The following is a 23,454-nucleotide window of genomic DNA, read 5'->3' on the forward strand; positions in this document are numbered from 1 at the left end:
TGAAAAGACGGGGAGGGGAAGGTGAGCTCTGGCAACATTATCATGTGAACAGCCTACAAGGCAGCTTAGCTCAGTAGCTACAGTGTGACCTCCGAAGCCACTGCTAGGCGTTGACACCCAGCGCCGCCATTTTCTAGCTGGTGACCTTGGACAAGCTACTCTCTGTGTCTCAGTGTCTCCATCTAAAATGGGGACAAGAGCAGCACGTACCATCATCATCACCATTATTATTCTTATTACATTATTAGGCTGGTATAAGGACTAACTAGGTTAACACCTGTCAAGCACTCAGAACAGTACCTGGATATGCAAACAAAGGGCTTCTAGGCTGCAGAGAATTAGAAGGGCATGATGGATGACTTCAAATATTTGAAAGCTTCTCTGAAGGAGCGAAATCGTGCTTTATTCTGAGATGTTCTTGAGGACCGTACTCGATTCAGTGGAAAGGTATGGCTTAGCCTCTTCATTTCAATTAGCATTTAATATACATGTGTTTTGGGTCAGATACTGTGCCAGGTGCTAGGAACAGAGAGATAAATGAGATACATACTGTTTCCTACGGGCTCCAATGTCTATCAGGGAAGAGTCAGCCATGTGAACAGATAATCACCATAGTATGGGAGTAAGTGCTTTGGGCAACTGGAGGAAGGTGTGATTAAGTCTCCCTCGGGGAGCTGGGCAAAGCTTTGCAGAGGTAAGGCTTCTGAGCTGAGTCTGCAGGGATAGTAGGAGTTCATGTGGGAGCAGAAGGAACAGTGTGTGGGATCAGAGCTGTCACCAAGTATGGGATTATCCAGTGAACGGTAACGAGTCAGTGATGTTACAGCACAAGGTGGGTGGGGGGGGGGCGGAAGCTAGAGATGGGGCTCAAAGAAGTGGAATACCAATGTACAAGATTGCCAAGAAAGTCCGGATAATCCCAGCAGTATGATCTCCCCCCACCGCCCAGCCTACTTCTCTACTACTGTCTTTTCAACAGGCAACCCCAGCAAAGGCTAATTAAAGAAACTACACTTCAGGTGAAAATTGCAAAGGATTTGACTCACTTTTCCAATCATTCGTCTTCAGTGTAAACACAGGGATATTTGCCTATAGAGTAAGACAGTACCATGTTCCTGAGATATTTATATCCCAGGAGTACCCAAGAGGAGGGACTGGAGCAAGGCCTGGAGCAGCTGGGCTCCTCCCCACCAGGATTGAAAGCGCTGTGTGAAAGGGAGTTCCCCTACCTGCACATCAGGTACAAAGGGAAGGAGGAACAGTGCATTATTCTACACTTAGCCCCTAGGCTCTCCACTTGATGCCACCGAATAATATTCATTAAGCACGCTACTGGGATGTAGAGATAAGTAAGTCACCAACACTTCCTTCAAGGTGCTTACAATCTAGCATAAAGGGTCATTGGCCACACAGAGCATTACATCACTGAATGTGAGGGGGGCTGCTTCTGGTCATGACGGAGTAGCCATACTAGATTTGCCCTCCTGTCTTAAGCAATGACAAAACTGGACAAGCATACACATCAGATGTTTTCAGGCATTGGACAATGGGTTGAGGGAAGGTAAGGAAACACATAAGGTGAATTTCATATTCACCCTGGCACACTGCCTGGGTAGATTGCCCAACCACAGCACAGGGAGATGGAGCAAAGCAGAACACGGTTGTCCTACTGATCTGGGGAAGTAGGAACTGGAGTTTGGGGCTGTTGAAACATCCAGAACTGGCAGGACAAGATGCTGGAGAGGAAGGTTCGTCAATAAGGTGGGGGCCCAGAAGTTTGTTGTTAGGGTGGGGCTCACAAAGATCTCTGGCTGAGTGCTGTGTTGCTCAGACGCAGGGTGAGATCTGGCGTGGGCTGGCAGAGAGCAGCTACTTTGGAATTGAGAGCAAGAATATTAGAGGTTCTAGAGACCTACCACTGGATCCATGGGAGTTCCAGTATAGCCAGCCAGAGGGGAAGCACCAGGCATTCCAGTGACAACAGAAAGAGCAGGTCCTAGGAATTAAGGACCATGTTCTAGAGTAAGGGTTACTCTAGTCCTGCCCTCTCAAAGCCTAAAGCCAAGCCTTAACAAAATTAAGGAGAACCATCAGTAAATTAATGGACTGCCAGAACAAAAACCAAAATTAACTTTTGAACTCATTAAAGGAAGACAATATAATTCAGACTCCTTTTCAGAGTATCATTTGCAATGTCCACAAAATTATGAGAAATGTGGAGAAGAAAGAAAATGTGACCCAAATTCAGAAGAAAAAAGGAGTCAATATAAAACAACCTGGAGATGTCCCAGATTTGGAATTGGCAAAGACTTTAACGCAGTTATTTTAAATATTTCATGGATTTAAAAGGGAAAAAAATGATCTCAATGGATGAAGATGGGGAATTTTAGCACACGAAGGGAAACTATAAAAAAGGAACCAAATGGAAATTCTGGAATGGAAAAGCATATTATCTAAAAAGGAAAACTCACCAAATGAGCTTAATGACCAATTAGAGATGGCAGAAGAAAGGATTAGTGAAGTTGAAGACAGAACCACAGAACTTATCCATTCTTTTAAAAAAGACAGAAGAAAGACTGTACAATCTTCTGGAGCAATAACAACCTAAGTAATACATCTAATCAGAACCCAGAAAGAGAAAAGAGAAAAAGCAGAGCAGGAAAAAAAATTGTTGAAATGTCCCAAATGAACCTACAGAACCAAGAAGCTCAATGAATCCCAAATAAAATAAGCACCAAGAAACACACACCCGGGCACATCCCAGTCAAGCTGCTGAAAGTTAAGGTTCAAGACAAAATCTTGGTTGCAGAGGGAAAAAAAACCCACATACATATAGGGGAAATGATGTGAATGAAGACCTTCTCTTCAGAAATAATAGGGACAGGAAATAAGGCAATGGCATTATTAAGTACTGAGGCAAAAAAGATCATAGATTCAGAATTTCATATCCAGAGAAAACAAACTTTAAACATGAGAGGAAAATAAAGACACTTTCTAGATAAGGGAAAGTCTTTGCCAAGTTGTCAGCAGCAAACCTACTACATGAAATTTGAGCCCCTCTCCAGTAGGCTGGTGGGACACTGACTTCCTCTGGGTGAGCGCCAGGTGAGTAAGGAGGCTGGTGTTGAAAATAAGGAGGAAGCTCCTGATCCCTTTATGCTTTTTTTTTTTTTCCCCCTTTTATGCTTTTAATCAACAGCTCACCGTCCCCTCCCAAGAGGCAGACCGGCAGGCACAGGAGAAAAGGTGAGCTTTGTTTCCTAAGATGAAGAGGAAGGCAGCAAGCAAGGCAGCGATACCCTGGGGCGGTGAAGCCAGCAGTAGAATCCTGAAATGCTGTAAACAGGCATTGCTCCAAGCCCCTAATTCCGTCACTCATCACCTTGGCCTCATCCCCAGATGCTCCTCGATCTCTCTAGGATCTAGCAATAAATGGTCAATTCCTGGCCAGCAGGGCCCCTCCAGGACCCTACCTTGGGTCTCTGGCTGGCTGCCTTTCTGATGGGCAGTACACGGGCCATGCTAAAGATTTTTCCTATGGCCCCTGGTTGCTTCCCAGGGAGGGAGGCCAGGGGGTGATGTTCAGGGAGGGTGCAGGAGAGGACCCCAGGAGGCCCAGGGACACCATGGAGGCCCTGCTCCTGGGGGTAGGGCTGCCGTGGGAAAGGGCAGGGAGGCTCTGAGAGCCAACGAAATTAGCTCTCCAGTGGGCCTGAGTATTCAGGGACACTTGACTCTCTAGTACAACCTCTGTTCTAATCCCCTAGGTCATGTTTTTCCCTTTTAAAAAGGGATATTTCATAGCCTTTTAAATAAATCTTTTCAGCTCCACTGATTTGGAATAACATGCTTAGCAGCTTAAGAACTTCTAGCTGGGCCTTCAGCAAGTTGTCCTTCCACGAGCCCATTTTCTCATGAAACGCTGGCCTCCGGCTCTGGCTGGGCCTCTCCCAGTGCTGGCACCGTAGACCCCGGTCCTATTCCGGGATCCCTGGGAGGGATGCTACTCCTCCCTCCCTGCATGTAGGGAGCTGCTCCTTTCCCCGCATCTCCAAGACGGAGATCATTCAAAACACAAGCCCACAGAACTCCAAAAGGCCACTCTCTTGATCAGGGGCAAAGACCCTACTTCAGGCCCAGGAATGAGCATTCCTCCTCAAAGGTTCCGTTTTAAGGGAATCTGGGCTGTGTGTCTGCCCAGGCAGACAGGAGGAGCTTATATCGGCCTAGAAAGATGAGAAGCTGTCAGAAGGCAGTGGCCTGGAGAGGAGGAGGTGGGGTTGATCAACACGGTTAAACCAGTGTGGACACTGCCGACCGAAGCTCCATGCACAGCCTTCGGAAGCTGGCCGTGTTACTTATTTGACAGACATCACAAGTAGGCAGAGAGGCAGGCAGAGAGGAAGAGAGGGGGAGGAAGGCTCCCTGCTGAGCAGAGAGCCTGATGCAGGGCTCGATCCCAGGACCCGGGGATCATGACCTGAGCGGAAGGCAGAGGCTTTAACCACCCAGGTGCCCCAGATCAGTGGTTCCTGAAAGTGAACCAGCATCAGACTCACCGGGAGGCTTGTTACTACCCAGCTTGCTGGGCCCCACCCTGAGTTTCCGATAAGGGTCGGCCTGAGACGGAACCAGAGACCCTGCACCTCTAACTAGCCCCAGGGACAAAGTCGATGTTCTGGTCCGGCACCAATTTCTAAGGCATCTTCAGGAGATCGGTAGCTATAGTGTGAACGCACTCTGATAGGGAGTGAGGTATGAAGACATAGGGCTCTGGAACAGAAAGGGGTCAAGGGCCCAAAGACAGGCCGGCTGAACAAACTCAGATCTTCTCAACTGATCCACCAATGCACAAGTGCCGTGGGCTGTGCAGCCGCTGCTGGGCCTCTGACTCTGGCTTTCTTTCCTGGTGTCTTCTGCCTGCGGCCCCCAGAGGAAAGGCGAGGCTGCTAGCAGCGCCCCGGCAGCCCAGGCGAGGATGGGGGGCTCCTCCCTCAGCCACGGCGGCCCCTCCAGAAGGAGAGTGAGTTCACACAGCTGATCTGGCTGTCAGCGTGCTGTGGGCTCTTGGGGGCTCCTGACACCACGTAGAATTTGCACAGGACTCAGCCGAGTCTTAACAACATTTCTTTTTTGCCTCTTTGGAGACCCTCTGCTTCCTAACAGGATAAATTCAAAATAAACTTGCTCTGACCCTTCAGCAGCCTCTTGACACAGACAACAAGGAACTCCTTAGCGGGCTGGCTGAGGAGGTGGGTGGGGAGGGCTTCATCGCAGGAGCAGAGGCTGGGAAGCCAGCTGTCAGGTGGGGCCTCGTGACTCCCCTCTTGCCCCGTCAGGAGCTGGTTCTGTAGATCAGTAGAGAAGGAACTGAGACTTGAATGTCCACATGGTATCATCAGGGTGTCTACTGGGCAAACAGTTCTGTTAGTGACTTCGCCCTTCGGACATCTGAACACACTTTGACATCCTCCACGTGACTCCATCAAGAATCCTGGGAAATCACCAGAATGGGAACAGTGACTGTTTGACAGAAGACCGCTGAGAAAAGAGGCACAGAAAAACCAGTGGGCATGGGGTCGAACCATGTGTGCTGACCACACGTTGTGAGATCCTGAGTGGGGGGTCTCTTTCCTAGGCTCTGGTTTTGTCACCTGTGAAATTATGGCCAAGGTGATGGTGAGGCCTTCTGATAGATCTACTCAGGAACGAGCTGCTCAAAGAGCAGGACTGGCCTGACGTCAGTAAGGTGAGTAACTGACTCAGAGAGACAAGTGCCCCCTAAGCTGTTGAGGCGGCCATTAGAGCACTCCACTGCCACCCACTGCAATCACCCTGACAGTGTGGGCTAACTGGGAACTCCAGTTGCCTTCTGGACCTGGCAAAGACCAAGGCCCCCAAGGGAGGGATGGTAAGGGAGACCCAGAATGCTCTCGGACTGTGTCTTCAAGTCTCAGGGAAGCCAGCTGCTCACTGGAGAAGAGAAGGCCATTTCCTTCGGCACCTCCTTTCACCAGGTGAACTCAGTGGACACGACCTTGGATGGCAGGCCCCGTGCTAGATGAGCAGATGTGGAAGCGAAGGAGACTCACTATCCACCCAGGAGGGAGTCACAGTGAGGACTGGGAAACTGGGTGGGTGGTGCTCAGCCAACGGGCCAAGTCCAGCCACCAGTCAGGTCACAAAGTCTGGCCCTGGCCCTGGGCTGAATCAGCATGAAAAAAAAGGAGTACCCTTTTATAATCCACACCTAGGCGCTGGCTGCTGCCCAGGTGAGCACCACCTTCTTCGAGGCGAATGCAGGAGCCATAAGACTTGAGGAAGGCTCAGGTTCAGAGCAGCTCCCAGGCGGACACCCTCCGCCACACACACAGGGAAGAGCAGATGCACACGTCTGACCCCCGCCAAGCCCCTGGCTGGAGAAATTATGGGCCTGCTCTCTTTCTGAGACTCAAAACCCTCTACACACATGCAATCCGTGGACCCAACTAGCTTCCCACCCATGATGTGCTGGTAAGTGACTGTTCTCCCACCTGTTCAAGATGGTCAAGAGATCCACTGGGCCAAGTCTCAGGCACAGTGATCAGACTCCATGGGGGAGATAAGGTGCACACGACATGCCCTCAAGAACCAAGGGGCTCTCAGCCTCCGGGAGCAGAGAAGAGGCACACGCAAATACCCACGGGACAGAGGAGAGAATGGGAGATGCTAGAAGGTCCAGGTTATGGGTTGGGTAAGAACCAACAGGGAGCTTCAGAAGAAGGGAAGGCTAATTTCAACTGGGGACCAGTTGGCCTTCCAAAACAAGATAGAACCTAGAGGGACCATGCCTTAGGATGCGAGAAGGCCCCAGTTCTAGAACCCCTCCCGCCACAGTCAGCCGAATCATCTCAAGACAGCCGGTTCTCTCCGATTTCAGACGGACCATTTGCCCTAAGTGCCTCGCAGCTTTATGAGAACTAAATGAGAGCTGATTTAAATGCACACTGGGTCAATGAAAGCACCAAATATAAAGTTTTTGTCATCACTCGGCTTAGAATGAGGAGGTAACGAGGGAGGCCGAAAGTACATGAGGGAGAAGGGGTGCGAAAGGGTGTGGGGGACACCTGCCAAAGGCAGGGCTCACGCAAACACCCACTGGGCTCACATCGGGCTCCAGTGATTTTTTTTTTTTAACTCCCACAGATAATTTTATTGAAGACACTCTAAGAAGATATGTCACACCTAAATTCTTCGGCATCAGGAACATGAAAGTCCCAACCAGAGAGGTGTCTTCCAGCCCCAAGGGACAGAAACGCAGCCACTTACAGTTGCCAGCCAGGGAACCAGGGCCAGGGTCCGGGGTGCTCAGCAAACACTCCTTGCATAAACGGACGGGCTCCTTACTGCCTCCAGTGGGGCTTTACATTCATGCTCCATGTTGACTTGTAACCACAAGCCAGCGGGGCAGATGGCATCTACTCTCGTCCCTGTCAAAGATGGGGAAACCAGGGCTCCCAGAGGGCAAGTGACTGTCCACATCCCCGGTTAGCACTGCCAGAAGGGAGCCTGGACCCCTGCCTCCTCACCTCCTCACACTACGCACTTTCTAAGAATTGTTATGGCAGCCGATCTTCACCCCAACACCTTTCCTGACTTTAGAGACAGTCTCCCGCGTGCTGTTCGGAGCACTCTCCCCAGAACACGTCACTTAATCAGACCCTTTCATCAAGGGAGGTCCTGTTCTTACTCCCAAAGGTACTGGTTTATTGCAATTCAGAAAGTGGTTTTGTGCATCCCAGAAATGAGTGTCATGGATGCTTGGTCCTTTCACCAAATAAGAATTGATTCGGGTTAAAACCTTCAGTTTGATTGTTTCGAGTCATTGCTTCTTAGAAGAAAGCGAAGGGTATTAGGAAGACAGAAGGGCATTGTTATTATTATGGTTGTTGTTGTTTTTTTACCATGGATATGCTTTGCCTACAAAGTCAACTGTCAGTGTTGACAGATGGCCTAGCCGCAGGAAGGGGGGATGGGGGCAAGCTCTTGGTTAAGGTGGCACTAAGGAGCTCGAACCAGCTGGGCTGATCTGGGGTCTGAAATCTGGGCTGGACCCCAAGTTCTAGCCAGTGAGGGTGGGACAGGGAGCCCTGCCTCCCCCTCCCCCGGATACCCTCTCACTGTAGCTACCCCATGCAGGTCAGTGCCTTTCTATGAGTCTGTGCCCTTCTGGCTGTGGCAAATAAGGTAGCAAGGGAGAGCAGAAGAATGGGGCCTTAGAGAGAAACTGAAGCATGTTCAAGGTCAGAGCCACCCTCCCCTTTCATGACCTACCTCGGCCACTTTGGCTGACCTACTTCCTAGGGAATGTTTTCATTCTAATAAAAATTCATGGTTCAAAGGTTTTGGCAGAAGGCTGGAAATCACACCCACTCCACAGCTCTGTTGAGGGATGCCTGGTGATATGTGCTCGGGCTGAGGGGCTCAGAGACTCCCCTAAATTTGCAGGAACCAGGGGTGGGGGAATAGAACTTCCAAGGATTCCCAGTTCCTGAAGGGAGAAGTGGGTTAGTTAAGAAGAGGCTGGGGGTCTTAACAACGAGTATCCACATGTCCATCAGTGTGGCTGGGTCAGCTCTGATCTCTGCAGCTGGAAGAGCATTTATCTCTGACCAGGGGGTCTCAGGCCTGTCCAGACACCTCTAGTGTTAGTATGACAGTGAGAAGCCAGAGCACCGTGGGACCTGGGAGAGCTGAGCCATTAGCTAGATAGCGTACGCTGAGGATGAGTTTACCAGATTTACTGTTCGTGCCGCCTGTCCGTGGATAGAGAGAATGGGACACAGAGTAGGGGTAGGAGGCAAGCTGAACCAGAGCATAAGGCTGGTGTGCTGGGGAGCCTCACGGGGAGCCCTGAACAGACAGCAGGGAGAGGGGGTATTAGGCGGATGGCAGAGATTAGAGGATGCTAGAGGCAAATTCACCAACCACAGTCTTAAAGTCATAGAGTTTAGAGCTGGAAGGCATCTTCGAGATCACCTTCTCTAACCCCCTCTTGCGCAGCTAGGAATTCTGGGTCATGGCCACAGTGTAGAGCCAAGCCTAAGAGCCAGGTCACCGCTCCCACCCCCTGCCCAGCCAGCTGCTGCTTGTGAGGCCAGTGGTCTTTCTGGCACCCTCCAGCCTCCCCCAGGTACGGACCCCAGCCCCCTGGCTTCAGCGAAGCTGGGAATACCCTCCTGAGTGACCGTGAGCATCCTGGAGGGTTCTGGGAACCACCCCACCAGCCATTCCAGCCAGCCATACCTTGTGTGAATAATGCTGGTCAACGATCCTTGCCAACCCGAAGTCCCCGATCTTGAGCACGAGGTCCTCTGTGCTGATGAAGATGTTGGCAGGCTTCAGGTCCCTGTGCAGCACGTTGGCCGAGTGGATGTACTTGAGCCCTCGGAGCAGCTGGTACATGAACAGCTTCGCGTGCTCCTCCGTCAGCGTGCCCTGCTCCAGCAGGCGCGCCAGGTCCGTCTCCATGTGCTCCTGGACGATGTAGGCCACGCTGAACTTGAACAGCTCGCCCTGCAGGTCGGTGCCCTTGGGCCCCAGCACCTCGTACACCTTCACGATGTTGTCATGGTCCAGGCGACGGATGATCTTGATCTCCCGGAGGGCGTGCTTCATGCTGCGGGCGTCGCTCAGGACGATCTTCTTGACCGCCACCTTCCGGCAGGCCCTGCTGTCCACAGCCGACAGCACCAGACCGTTGACGCCAAAGCCCAGGGGCTGGAAGTCAACAAATCGCCCACCAAGGTCATACCCATAGACACTGGCAATGCAGTCCCCCTTCTCAGCCATTGTCGGCTCAGTGGTCAGGGTCCGCCCAGGCGATGGAGGGGCGGTCAACGTTGGCCAAGCCCCAGGGAGCAGCTTTCCCCGCACACCTCATTCTGTCGAGTCCCAGAGCTGAGGGTTGCTTTTTCTCGTGGTGATGTCACTGCCACCAGCCCTCTGGAGATAGGAGTGGCATCTGTCCATGCTTGCTGAGCTGCGGAAGGCGAAGGCTCAGACTACTTTCTTGACCCGCATCAGGAGGGCTGTCCACCAACTCCTCGGTACTCTGAACTCTCCTCGAAATTTAGAATGGCTCATGCTTTCTTCAAATGTAGCATCTTGGAGAGAAAAACCAGTCTCGTGATCTATGTGACTGTGATGTTTCCTACCGTAATGAGCCTCAAGGTAAAAGATCCAGAAACTCTCCTCTTTGAATCTTGTGTTAAAAAAGACGTTCCTTCTGGCTGAAATGCAGAGCTGTGGCTGGGCTGAGCTCCTGGACTTCTGATGGCCCAAAGCTCGGTTTTATCACAGCGTCCAGCAGCCTGGTAGCTCTTCTCTGCGTCCCAAGCAGGATGAAGGGATCCCAGCAATGGATTCTGGAGGCCTCCAGGGGCTTCTTTCTACTTCTGCCGGCTCCCCTTTCTAGCAGCTCCCCTTAGATGCTGCGACCCAAATCAGGCTGGTGGGCACTGGCGAAGAAAGCCGGAGAAACCCAACCACCTTTCTCGAGCTCTACACCAAGTTACCCCGGAAGTCCCAAAGCCGAGGGGCACTCAACTGCCACGCCAGGATCCTCCAGAGGCCTCCGACGGGGCTGTGTCCTTGGTCACCCCTTCCTCCACACCACCTTGCACGAGACTGTGCTGCTGGACTCGGACAGGCTGCAGGAACGCGGCATCTTTCAGACCATGTCTCCTTTCCTGTCAAAGAAATAACGTTGGGTAAATTTCCACACTCCAGCCTCCAACACCTTCCCACTTGCGTGTCCTTTGTTAACCAGCCCAAGTGTTATTTGATCTGTCCAGCCAGCTGAAACACTGCTTGCTCAGGGGATTCCAGGCTCTGCGCTGCCCAGCCGCCCCTCCTGCTGTGCACAGCGCTCCCCTGGAAGGGAGAGAAGATGGATTGATTTGATAAGATCGTCAAATGGTGTGCCTTTGATGTAAATGCCTGCCCCCCAGAGGTTCACACACCCAAATCGTGGGTGGGAATGATCAGCTCTGACTTTTGAGAAATTAACTTGTGATGCTCTCTAAACGCATACCTCAGTACTAGCTGGGAAGGTTGAGAGTAAAAAGTAACGTGCTGCAGACAGAAAATAAAGGAGTGATAATTTTGTGTTTCTGCTTGGCCCCTTTGCTTCTCCCTTTCGCAAATGTCTCTGGATATTTTGAGAGAATTTGCCAGGTGCTGATGTTTAATTACATGTGTATCTCTTGCTTTCCAAAGAGGCAGCTTAAGCACACACACCAAGTAAGAGAACTTTATTACCACGCTGTAAAAGGGACTCTCTGCCCAGCAAAGAAGGGAACAGAATTAGCAAGACACCAGGACCGGCATGGTGAACTGTGTTCTCTTTGATGATGAGGATGTAGCTCTCTGCAAAGCAATGGCTCAAATCCTATCCTGACTGCCCCCTGGTGGCTGCTGACTCAAATTACAGGCACAGGACCTAAGGGGGAGGAAAACTGCAAAACAAACAATGTAAAATCAGATCTCTGGAGTAAAGGCAATGTCATAGCTCTTAAGGGAGTGGCAGGTTTTACAATTTATTAAGTCCACAGACATTCAGAGAACAAATACTGTATGCTGCACAAAGGAGTGAATTTCAGAGCTATTTCTTAGTTCTCATCACCCCGTTGGATCCTCTATAGGGATGCTTTCATATCTGAATTTTGCACAACTCTGCAAATGGTAAGTGAGGCAAAACAACAGTTAGCTCAATGTCTGAAATTAAGGGGGCAAATCAGGAGACACAGATGATCTGAAATAGTAAATAACCAGATCCCCTCTGAAGACTTATGACAGATTTGCCAAGGGTCTGGTACATAGTAAATGCTCAGCAGATGTTAGCTATTGACAACTTTGCTAAAAATTCCCTTGTACTTGAGTAAGATGGACGTACTATTCTAATGTTTTGTCAAGATCTTCAATGATTCTACTCTGCATGTTTTTACTGGTCCCAGCAGCAAAATAACTTTGGTCTTAGAGAAATTTCAGACTAGGAAACAATCACAGCAAACAAGTCTAGTGGTCCTTAACCAGGGATGGTGCTGCCCTGTCTGGTTAATTCGACTAGGAGTCACTACTGGCCTTGGAGAGGCAGGGCCAGATTGGCTAACCATCCTGCCAAGCAGTTCTGTCAGTGAGTAACTGACACGAACCCCCAAATGCCAGCACGTTCACTGCGAGACCATAATTCTGGTCCAAGTCCTCACTTTGGGACTTTGAGAGCACTGAGGTTCAGAGGAGGCTAGCTCAGTGCTTCTAGCATAAACAGGTTCATAAACATTTGATGAATCGAGAAATGACTACCATTCACTCTGAGGATTCCTTGCCAGTTATGGACAGTGCTGGGACCACCCTCTGTGCCATATTCTGCGGCCCATGCAGTAATGTCCACCTGGATACCTAATTCAAGGGAACCAAAGAATCACCCCAGTCCCGCCTTCTGTTTTCCTCTCTCCCTGTGCATTTGGTAACAGAAACCAAAGTGGAGCGGCTTTCACTCTCTATCCATATGCCTGGTCCAGTTCCCAAGGGCACAGCAAACAGGCAATTACATATTTTGCTTTATGAGAAGAGATGCTTAAGCCTTCTTCCCTTGCCAGCTCCCACTGGGTTGTAAACAGACAGGACTGAGCACCTAAGCAGGGAGGGGATGACATCACCAGCAAATGAGAGCAGGATTTGTTCCAGATCAGCTGCAATGCAGATAATCTGTGATTAATTAAGAGGTGCTTTATTTATTTTTAAAACTCTTTCCTCTTCCTCTCACATGGGGCAGGGACCACCTACCCTGGGCGCGTGTGGGCACACATGTGTGCACACGTGTGTGTGCGTGTGTGCCAGTGGTCTCCCTGATGAGCTATCAGCTCCAGCGGGCAAGGACCGTGTCCCCTTGGGAAGACTTGCTTCCAGCCACTCGGCCTTTCTCATGGGCCTCTAAGTACACTCTTTCAATTCCTGCCTTCCTTCTTTGCCTGCACCTTCCCGGTTCCCGAAATGTCCTCCTGCTTCCTCCCCACTTGCTGAAATCCCACCCATCACTCAGAATCCAGATGGCATCTCACTTCCACTCCAGAGTTCCCATTCCTGGAGTGTCCCCGGTGACATTCTCCCTGTTCTCCACTCCTGCAGTGTTTGTGCGTATGCTGTCTGTGACATTTACTACACATGAATCTGGGCTGCTAGGTAGCTTTTTATCCACGACCATCTCCCAGCTAGACTTCAAGCTCCACGGGTTCCGGCACAAAGCTGCCCTTGGACAATGACTGCGGCTTGGGAGTGTCTGAGAACATCCGTCCATTATGTCTACAAAGTGGTCATGCCCACATTTCCTGCATGGTCAGCCTGCCCTCCCTGTGTCTGCTGCCTCAATACAACTTGCTCCAGAAGGTTCTTCTCACGACAAGCCCCAACTACCCAGATACACTGCCACCCTCTTGGGAGCTCCTTCTGCTCCGGAATTCCAGCACTAAGCAGGCAGCCCTTGACTGGCCGTTTCTCTGTTCCCGTGTGAGTTTACTGTTACTCATCCCTTCTCAGTCCTCTTTACTTTCTCAGTTTCTAGAATTCCTCTATAATTTCCCGGGTAAACCTTCTGCCTTTCTCCACAGGTGGGCTGATTACAAAACACGGAGTCCCTAAGACGTGTTGGATTAGTGGTTCATTGTTTGTGTGACACACCAGGGGGCGTGGGCCCACGGGTCCTGGAGAGGGGCAGACCCAGCATCTGGAGATGTGCCCACCTGGGCAGAGGAGTGATTCTGGCAACTTCTTAGGGCAAAGCACTGCCATTCTCCGTTTGAATTTGGTGGCTCAGAGCTGCTCTGAATCAGGTGTGACTTCCAACCAGGGAGTTGGCATTCACCTTGAAGGAAGGAAAGGTCATGGGTTCAGCTGTGCTCGAATGACAATGAGCAAGCACACGTGTAACTCCTGCAAGGGCAGCCCGGCCTCCGGTGATTCATGGTGAATGTCGTCATAAATTTCAGGAGTAGTAGTATCTATCCCCAGGACTGGATGGAGCTAGCAACGGAGCTTCATCTCTCCACTGATTTCTCCTGGACTCTCCTGCAATACCTTATCTGAGGCCAATTAATTATCCTCTTATGCATCCAGCCTTCTAACATGTGGAGGCAAACCAGAGACGAGATGGTGTGTGCCAACTGTCCCTTGCTGGGTTTCCTGGGGATCTGGTTTACAAAGCGGCTTTGGAAAGTCTAAATTTAGACTCCATTCTGCCTGTTCAGATCCTCCCAAGCCTCATGCTACCATCAACTTTCAGCAGGAACGATGGATGGCCCCCAATGAGGTGCTGATATTTCACAGACAGAGCTTTCTTTTCTCTGCTGAGCACCCAAAAACTTGCAGGAAATCCTTTTCAGGCAAGGTTAATGTTTACAGTTGAACAGGCTGTGCACTGCAAAAATTCTAGGTGGCACCATTCACGTTAGAGTCAAGTCTGTCTGACTCTAAGGTTCGTGACCCTAATCACTATAGCCCATGTGAACGAAGTCCTCTAGACCAGAGATCAGCAAATTTTTTCTGTAAAGGGCAAGAGGATAAACACCTAAGGCTTTGCAGGACAGACCTTCCATGTTGCAGCTACTCCAGCCTTGCTTTCCAGCACAAAAGCAGACACAGATAATACCCAAAAGGGCATGGCTGCATTTAAAAGATGTTTATTTACAAAAAGAGGTGGGAGACTGAATTTGGTGAGGAGGCTTCAGTTCGTCGCCCCTGTTCTAGATGGTGTAGGAACACTCTCTAGCTTGTTCCCGAGGTGGAACTGAAGTGTGCTATGACTCAGACCTTTCCCGCTCCCCGTGCACGGTCTCCTTCCTTCTGGCCTCAGTCCTCCAGCTGCCTCTCACGGTAGCCCAACCCCAGGCCTGCCTGCCCTCCCAGGGAGCTACCCTGGGCCGAGTTGAGCTCCTCTGCAGGTTTCCTGGCCTCAGGGCCCACAGGCTACCCTCTGTCTCTGTGATTCTCGGGTACTGCTGACCGCCCCACTCCTACTCAGCTGGCCTTTACCAGAGGCTATCTGGAGAGGCAGAGAAGGTGAGGTGATGAAGACAGGGTAGCCGCCCAGACTGAGAGGTCACCATGGGCCAGGAGCTGCGCCTGAGGATTTCGATTTGTGTCATGCTCCCATGAAGACCCCAGAGGGAAGTGACTTGCCCAAAGTCACCCCACTAGCAGTCGACGTCTCCAGAGGTGACCTCTCAGCATTCTTAACATGTGATCTTAGCCCAAGTGAGTGACCCTCACCATGAACCACCTGGGGCCCATGTGACTTCCAAGGCCCAAGGAGGGGAAAATTGGGGGACAGGCGCACCTGTGGTACTTCCCAAAGGAAAGCAGCCCCAGTGTGGAGACCATGATTCCCTGCCCACTTTATGGAAACAGAAACTGAGAAGCAGAACATTAAAATGAGATTAAGAGTTAAGAAAAAAACCAAAACCAAAACAAAAAACTGCAAGCTTAAACAACCATCACACTCCCTCCCAACCAGTTCTTGACCTCTTCTCTCACGTAAGCCTCAGGTACACCAGAGCCTGGGCTGCAGAGACCGGCCATCCCAGGCGTGAATGGAGCTGAGTGTTCTCCCAGCTCCCTGATCTCACAAGGTCCTGGTGCTGACACGGGCCATCAACCAGGAACCATTCCCACTTCCTCCGGGTGAACAAAAACAGGTCTGGGTGAGCCATCAAGCAGCTGAGCCCGACCAGGGATGACCCATGAAGGTTCCGACCCAGGGTTTCTCAGCCTCGACGTGTCGGACACCGTGAGCTTGGTCATTCTCAGCTGGGGAGCTGACCTATGCACTCTGGGATTTTGGCAGTGCCCTACATGCCAGAGCACCCCTGAGTTGTGACAACCAAAAGGTCTTTAAACATTGAGACCGATCGCTGGTGGAGGAGGCACCCCAACGCTCCCAGCGGAGAACCACTGGTCTAAAGCAGCCGTTTCTAGAACTGGAGAAGAGTTACTTGTTTTACTCAGCTGTACGGCGCGCTGTTGTCAACAGCTCAGGAACCCTGGCCTCTACTTACTAAATGTCAATAGCATTTCTGGTTCCTGTGACAGCCTCACACATTTCCAAAACCCCGTAAGGCAAGGGGATATCCCACACCAGCCCTGTTGAGGGCCTTGAGTGAAAGGCGCGGTAACGCAGCCCCTCCTTGGTAGCCACTGGCTTACGGGCTGGTTATATGATCCCGTTTAGGATGGTAAGTCTTAAAGGAAATCCCGCTGCAGGGGATGGTGCTCAGGAAAAGGCTTCCTTCCCAATTAGAAACCATTCTGTCCCTGGACGGCTGTGGGAGAGAAAGTGCTGTTGGTGCTACTGCAATCACTTTGAAGCCACACAGGGACAAGCCTGGGGACAAAGGCCAGCACAGGAGAGCTGGCAGGGGGGGGGGGGGGGGGCTGCTGTCATTGCTGAGTGGCCGAGCCAAACCTGGAAATGCCTACCTCCAGCTTTCTCGCCCCGTGAGGCTGCTAAGCTCTATTTCTGTCTAAGACATTTTCACCGCCTTTTCCCCCTTTTATTTGAAGGCGACATGATGTGAAAGTAACTTGCCAGGTACATGGTTGATGGGGGCGGGAGAGGAAGAGGTGCAGAGCGCAGGGCTCCTGACTTCCAGGAGCTTGTGGTCCTACTGAGAAAGAGGAACCAGAGCAGTAACAATTACAGAAACAACGAAGAGACCCCAGCAGGTGTGGGAGTTAGGACGCGGCAGACGGAGGACGGACCAGTCCCAGCGGGGCGCAGAGGCTGTGGACGGCAGGTTCTGAGACGGCCCCCAACGACCCCCGCCTCCTGGCTTCAGGCACTGTGTAATCCCCTCCTCGTAAGAGCGTGCTGGACTTCCTGACCGTCTTCTAAGGAACAGTGAGGCAGAAGTAATGAGATGTCCGCTCTCCGATGAGGTTATAAAGAGGCCATGGCTTTCCTTGTGGGTGATCACTCTCAGGAAAGCCAGGGGAGGCAGCCCTAGGGGGTCATCTACTGAGTTCTTTTTCCTTTTCTTTAAGATTTTATTTACTTATGTGAGAGAGAGAGTAAGAGAATGCGTAGAAGGAGGGGCAGAGGGAGAAGCAGACTCCCTACAGAGCAGGGAGCTCAAAGTGGGACTCGATCCGGGGACCCTGGGATCGTGACCTGAGCCAAAAGGCAGACGCTTAACCGACTGAGCCACCCAGGCGCCCTCCGCATGAGTTCTTGCAAGGAGGCCTTCGGACGCCCCCTGGCCACCACAGAGGCAATCTTAGAAGCAGACCTTCCCTGAGGTGAGCCGTGAGAAGAAAAAAAAAGCCCTGGCCACAGCCTGATGAATTCTCACAAGAGATTTAATGTCACAAGCACCCACTAAGCTATGCCCAGTGTCCTGACCACAGAAACCATGTGACAATAAATGCTGCTCAAGGGCCTGAATTTTCAGATGTTGTTCTACAGTGACAAACCACTGATGCCTCAGAAGGGACTTGGAGATCTGCAGCTCTTGACGTTTCCAAGACAGAGAAGATGCAACGCTGGCCTCTGACTTTGAGAATTCTTGGGCCAGGGGTCCTGGGTCTTACCTGGCTCGGATTTCATCATTATTCCAGGGCCCGACAGAGCCTGGGGTTGGGCGGGGGGTGGAGGGGGGACGACACGTCACCTCTCTTGTTTCACTGATAGAGCCCTAGTGTCTCGTCCTGGGTCCCACATAGAGTAGGGACTCAAGAAATTGATACCCAATGACACAGGAAAGCCTACATGCTTGCAGGAAGAGTTTGGTTATGACCAAATATAACCCGAATGGGAAGAGAAATCGAAAATGGGTCCCTGAAGCCCAGATCAGAAAGCTTTTGGAATCCCTCCAGGGAGAGCAGGAGGTAAAGGTGGGGGTTCAAGCAGGATGTCACAGGGACCCCAAAAGAGCATAGTGACTGGAAGGCACTTCCTCGCCAAGGAAGGAAGGGCCGGTCCTGAGGCAGTTAGCACTGTGTTATCTCTGATTCTGAGCTCAGATGGGTCTTACCCCAGCGGCAACAGCAGCGATGCTCCAGGACTTGGGAGAAACAGCTCTTCCTGGCCTTCCGGGCTTCGAAATGAAGTCCCATGCCCTCCAGCCGCCCTCCAGCCGGGAGGTGAGGCAGCTGGGGGAGTTTATGCGAAGTGAGCTGCCGTGCTGGAAGGATAGGAGGCCTCTCCTTGCTGTGGAAGCCCAGGTGCACGAGCAGACAGCTGCTGCAAATGTTGGCCAGCGATGCCAACTCAGGCCACATTTCCTATCCCGTGCCTCTCCCGTGACCAGCACCACTGCCGACCGAGGGCCTGCCTGGGACGTCCCTCTGCACACCAGCCAGCAGGACAGCCACCAGCCAAGCCAAACACATCCCTATAAATACATCTCAGGCAGGGGAGCAGGCCCCGGTGAGCATCCTCCCCTGGGGTGTGCAAAGGTCTGAATGTTCCTGGAGGCGGTGATGCCACCCACCATGGCTTGCTTCCCTTATAAGGTTTCTTTGAGAACACACGGGGCGGGGGCGGGGGGACGAGGAGTAAGAAACAGGAGGGGAACCTGTTTTGTCTTCCTCTCTCTGAGAGGAAGCAAGAGGAGAGCTACTGAGGGCAGGAAGAGAAAAGTTAGCAGAGGGAACGTCAGACCTTGGGGTTGTCACCTCCTCCCCCAAGTGCAACGTGCAGGAGCGTGCAGTTTGGTCTTTGCTCTGCCTTTTCTCTTGAAAATTACATAAGCAGCCAAGCAGAACAAAGACTTCGCAGGCCTCCCAGCGGCACTGAGAGAATTCCCGCAGCCTCACTGGAGCGCCACGCCCACATCAGTGCAAAGCTGGAGAGGGGGACAGGGTTGAGTCCCCACATGTGAAGTGTGGGTGCTGGTCCCCAGGGGGGCGGCCGTGGCTGTGGAGGCTGGGAGTCTGACTTCAGGATGGATCACACGTGTCTGTGCCACCAATGAATCCTTCTGGGTTTAGACAACTCCTTCACTCGACCTTTGTCCATGCAAGGGGAAACTTCTTAGTTGTTCTTTTTTTTTTTTTTTTTTAATTTTTTTAAGGAAAGAAATCTGGGATAGCTGAAGACTTCTTTCAAAATCTAAATCAGGGCAGTTATGATTTCAGTGGCTAAATAAGGTGAGGCCCCCATTTGGGGCCTGCTCTGTTCTAAAGGGCAGACATCCCAGCCAGGGGTAAGCGTCTCAAAAGCGGCGTCTGCATCTTTAATTTCTGTCATATTTGCTTTAGCACCTGCTGCATGACGCCCATAGATGAACTGTGCCTTCCCTGACTTTGGAGATTACTCTCTGTGAGGCAAGATTTAATAAGCCATCGAGGGAAAGCACAAAGCTGCTGGTTCCGGAGGAAGTCCTTGTTCAGACCTCACCTTTCCTACCAAACTTCCGGACCCATACGTGGGACTACTTACTCCCTGCCCGCAGGGGGCACCCATGGCAGTGTGGGGAAGATCCCTGGTTTGTAGCTACGGGATTCAGCATTTAAGTTGTGTTGCTTTTAGACCAGAAATGGCAAACAGGTATCAGACATATTACTATCAACCCACCTTGCGCCTACGGCAGCTGCTGGCAATCGGTGATCACCTTCTCCTTCCTGATGAGCCAGGGACACCAGCTCCCCTGAGAGCCTCTGCCAACCGCCTGGAGCTGGCTGTCAGAGCAGAGCCTGTAGGCATCCACTGCCCACGAGGCTCTCTCTGGCCTCTCACCGCCAATGCCCAGCTTCTGTCCCTCTCTTCCCCTGGCTAATTCTGACTCATCCTGTAGGTCTAAGTCTAAATGTCCCTTCATCCAGAAAGCCTTTCCTGATGCTCCTTTCCCTCCCAGACCAGCCTATCAGGCTGCGTCCCCTGGTTCTGTCCTCACGTCACTCTTCTCCTGTTCTGTTTCTGCTTTGCTTGTCTTCTGTGTCTGCCCGGAAGCTCGGTGAGGGCAGGGACTCCATCCTCCGCATCGCCACAGCCCCAGTACCCCACTCCTAACCGGCTCGGTGACGAATCCTAACATTTGGGCAGCACAAAGGCACCCCGAGACCTCCCTTGCTCCACATCATTTATAAATGCAGATTTGTAATAGTCACACCTCCCTCCCCCTGAGAGACGCCAACCAGACGGGAGGATTTCACGTCTTGTCCGATTCGAATCCTGCATTCAGTCCCTTTAAATCTGACAAGAGTTCTTTAACTTCTCACCCAGTCCCCTGGCCCGCTACCCAGCAAATGTGCGCACACGCTACCTCCTATTAGTCCCATGGAGGCTAATCATTCCCAGGGCTTGTGCTCACGGGGACAGAGAAATCATTCGTAGAGCAGAAAAAAGTTCCCTCTCCTGGCGACTGCATCTCCCTGTTCACAAGCAGGAGAAGACGTATTTTGACGGCTCAGGGGATCACAACAATCCCTGGACCACTCGAGGCTGTCACAGCCGAGGAGAAAAGTCACGGGACCCGAGTTCGAGTCCCGCGGCTGCCTGCGAGCAATCCAGGAGGAGTGTCAAGTCTGTGAAGCGGGAACAACCCCACTGCCCCACGTCCTCATGGGGATAAGGACAAACAGAGGCCAGTGAGCCAAACACACTTTCAAAAGTAGAAACCATATACTGGAGGGAAGTCGTAACTTCTTAACTTCCACAGGGACACTAGCTGGGTTCCAGGGGGTTTGAGACGTGACCCTTTCTCATTCCTCAGGCTTGTCCCTTCACGTTCTTCCAAGAGGGAGAGACCTCCACGTGGGGAGAGACACTGGCCCACCAGCTAATGCATATGTGTTTTAAGTCTTGGTGTTTTGGTTTTTGTCAGAGGCAGGTGGCAGGGAACCTTAGGCTAAATTACTCCTATCTTCTCCTATGACCCAGCACACACTGCGACATCCAGCCCCGAATGGGGTGTCTAGCAATGGATCTACAATGAATCACAGACGTAGACTGAATATATCCTCCCGCCACCCCTCCACCCCCACCAATCCAGGTGTGGGAATCCTAATCCCCAGTGGGATGGTATTATGAGGCGGGGTCTTCGGGAGGTGATTACATCATAAGGATGGAGCCTTCACAAATGGTATTAGGGCCCTTATGAAAGGAACCCCAGAGATCTCTCTTGTCCCTTCCACCATGGGAGGACACAGTGAGACGTCAGCGGTCCTTATCAGAACCCAACCACGCTGGCAGCCTGATCCTGGACTTCCAGCCTCCATAACCACGAGAAATAAAGTTCTGTTATTTATGAGCCACGCAGTCTCTGGTAGAAGAACGCAAACGGCCTGAGACACTCACAAAGTGCCTCACCAAGTTCATTACGGCAACAGCATCCACTCTGTTCTAACTTCCTGACCTCCGCTGCCAGGTGTCCAGTGCCCTCCCTTCTGCTCTCCTGGTGAAGTCCTCCTTCCCTCCAAGGTGAGCAGACCCTCCGAGCCAGAACCACCTGCCACCGAGATCCCATCGCAGGAACGGGCCCTCCTGGAGAAGCAGCATGTGCCGCTGGCTGCCTGCTTTAGGAGGGACCCCAGCGACAGTCGCTGGTTTCTGAGGAAGAGTGAGTCCCCTGCAAGCCTGTAATGAGATTCCATACGCGGATAAGCCTCTCGGGTCTTAATGGCCAGGATCCCACGGAAGGTCATCCAACCCCACTGGACATGAAAAGGGGAGGATGGCAGTGATCAGCCTTCAGCTCCCTGGAGAAGGGGACAGAGGCTCCACCTGCCCGGTGGGGAGAGGAGGAAGAACGGAGAAGAAAGCAACAGAGGCAGGAGAGGAGGAGGAGGCTGGGAGGTGGGCGGTGGACTCAGGAATGCACCCCTCCCCCTCCCAGGGCTCCTAAACAAGGCAAAAGAACGGGATCCCCGATGGTGACACCACCGGGCTTCCCACCAGCTGGCATGTGCATGCTTAGCTGCGTTTCACGTCATCTGGATAAAGGTGGCCATCCTCACCTCAAGGTGAGGCTCCGCGCCCGCTCAGTCCACACTGACCGCAGCAGGAACCAAGACTCCCTTCCCTGCCACGTAAGAAAACGGAGGCCCAGAAATGGGAAAGGACTCTTGAGCGGTTAGTCAGGGAGGCCCGCAGAGTGCTCCAGCGGCAGATTTTGGGAAGAGGTGCTTCCAGGCATGTCTTGGGCCTCAGAATGACCTTGTGAAGGTTTTTCCAGCCAAGATCCTTCTTCCAAGAGTGAGGGGGGGATCCCGACCCAGCTGACAAAGAGCTCCACACAACGAAGAATGGCAAGCTGGGAAGGAGCAGCTCTTCCTCCTCCAATTAAGTATAATTAGTGTGTATCAGGGAAACAAAAGTCACATATGGACCGTGTGGCAGCCGCTGTCAGCTCTCCAAACTGCAATCCTCCCCCTTCCCTGAGAGCAGAGCTGGGAGCCAGGCCACCCTGCAGAGTAGAAGGAGGAGGGGATTGTGAATTGGTCCGTGTCCCCACTGAGGACGTGCTGGGCTGGTGCCTAGCACGGTGCCTGGCCTCCGGAGCTGCAAGCCTGTGTGTGGTCCTGAGGAGAGTTCCAGGTTCATTTTAGTCTGAGGACAGCTGGGCCCCCAGGGCCAGGAGTCAGAGATGCCTCTGTCCCTTCCGATATAACCAAGGCAGTGAACAATCACGGGGATGCGGACGCCTTATACTCATACGCATCTGTGAGAAACCGAGCACTGGGAACCCTGATGCTTCAAGGCAAGGTGTGGGCCTGAGTTGGGGGAACAGGTTTGAAGAGGAAGAACTAGGGAGAGAGAAAGAGAAGGACGTCAGGGAGGAGGAATGAGAGAGAAAGGAGTGGAGTAAAGGGAAGAAAGAGGGACCCCATGTCCACTCCCAGAGGCAGTCACCTGCCTTCCTTCTCCATTGTTCGGCTGCTGTGAGCCCCTGGTACACGCGGACCCACCTCACCACCTGGGAGCCTTAGACACACACATCAATAAAGTCCTCAGCGTGGAAAATGCAGGAACCTTGACAACAGCGGCAGCATGACCAACACAACACCACGCATTAGCTGGACAAATGTCATGCTGGTTGGCGGCCAAGAACTCCACAGCTCTCCCAGGTACAGGGAGTCCTGGGCCGAGAACTGGATTTTACCTGCACGGTGCAGTCAGCTGGACCGACCAGGGCTGGCACTGTGGCCAACGCAGCAGGAGTGTGAGGTCAGCAATGCGCTGGACGGTGACGCACTCCCACGTTCCTTTGCTGCCCCCTTCCCCTGCACACTGCAGATAAACAAACTTCAGGATTTATTGGGTTTTAAAAAGAAATAGCACAAACCAGGCTCTGTCTTCTTGTTGTGACCCAGAGCTCTCATGTGCTGGGAATGAGAGGGCAGTCAATGGGTCTCCTGGCTTGGAGAAGGTCTCAGCCACCAGCAGGCTCATATGCAGACCCAGCCTCCAAGGCACCCACT

The 23,454-nt window shown here is 52.1% G+C and overlaps 1 protein-coding gene across 1 annotated transcript in view; it reads right to left on the reverse strand.

The window, feature by feature from the left end:
• The window catches only part of MAPK4 (mitogen-activated protein kinase 4), a 141,325-nt gene that overhangs the window by 39,653 nt on the left and 78,218 nt on the right, over positions 1-23,454 (reverse strand). The window contains exon 2 of the mRNA XM_032882496.1: positions 9,286-10,730. Coding sequence (XP_032738387.1) covers positions 9,286-9,831 — 546 coding nt within the window. The 5' untranslated portion in view covers positions 9,832-10,730. The remainder of the gene's footprint in view (positions 1-9,285; positions 10,731-23,454) is intronic.

This window comes from Lontra canadensis, unplaced genomic scaffold (assembly GCF_010015895.1).
Source record: "Lontra canadensis isolate GAN:19392208 unplaced genomic scaffold, GSC_riverotter_1.0 scaffold82, whole genome shotgun sequence".
In the NCBI taxonomy this organism is placed as follows: Eukaryota; Metazoa; Chordata; class Mammalia; order Carnivora; family Mustelidae; genus Lontra; species Lontra canadensis.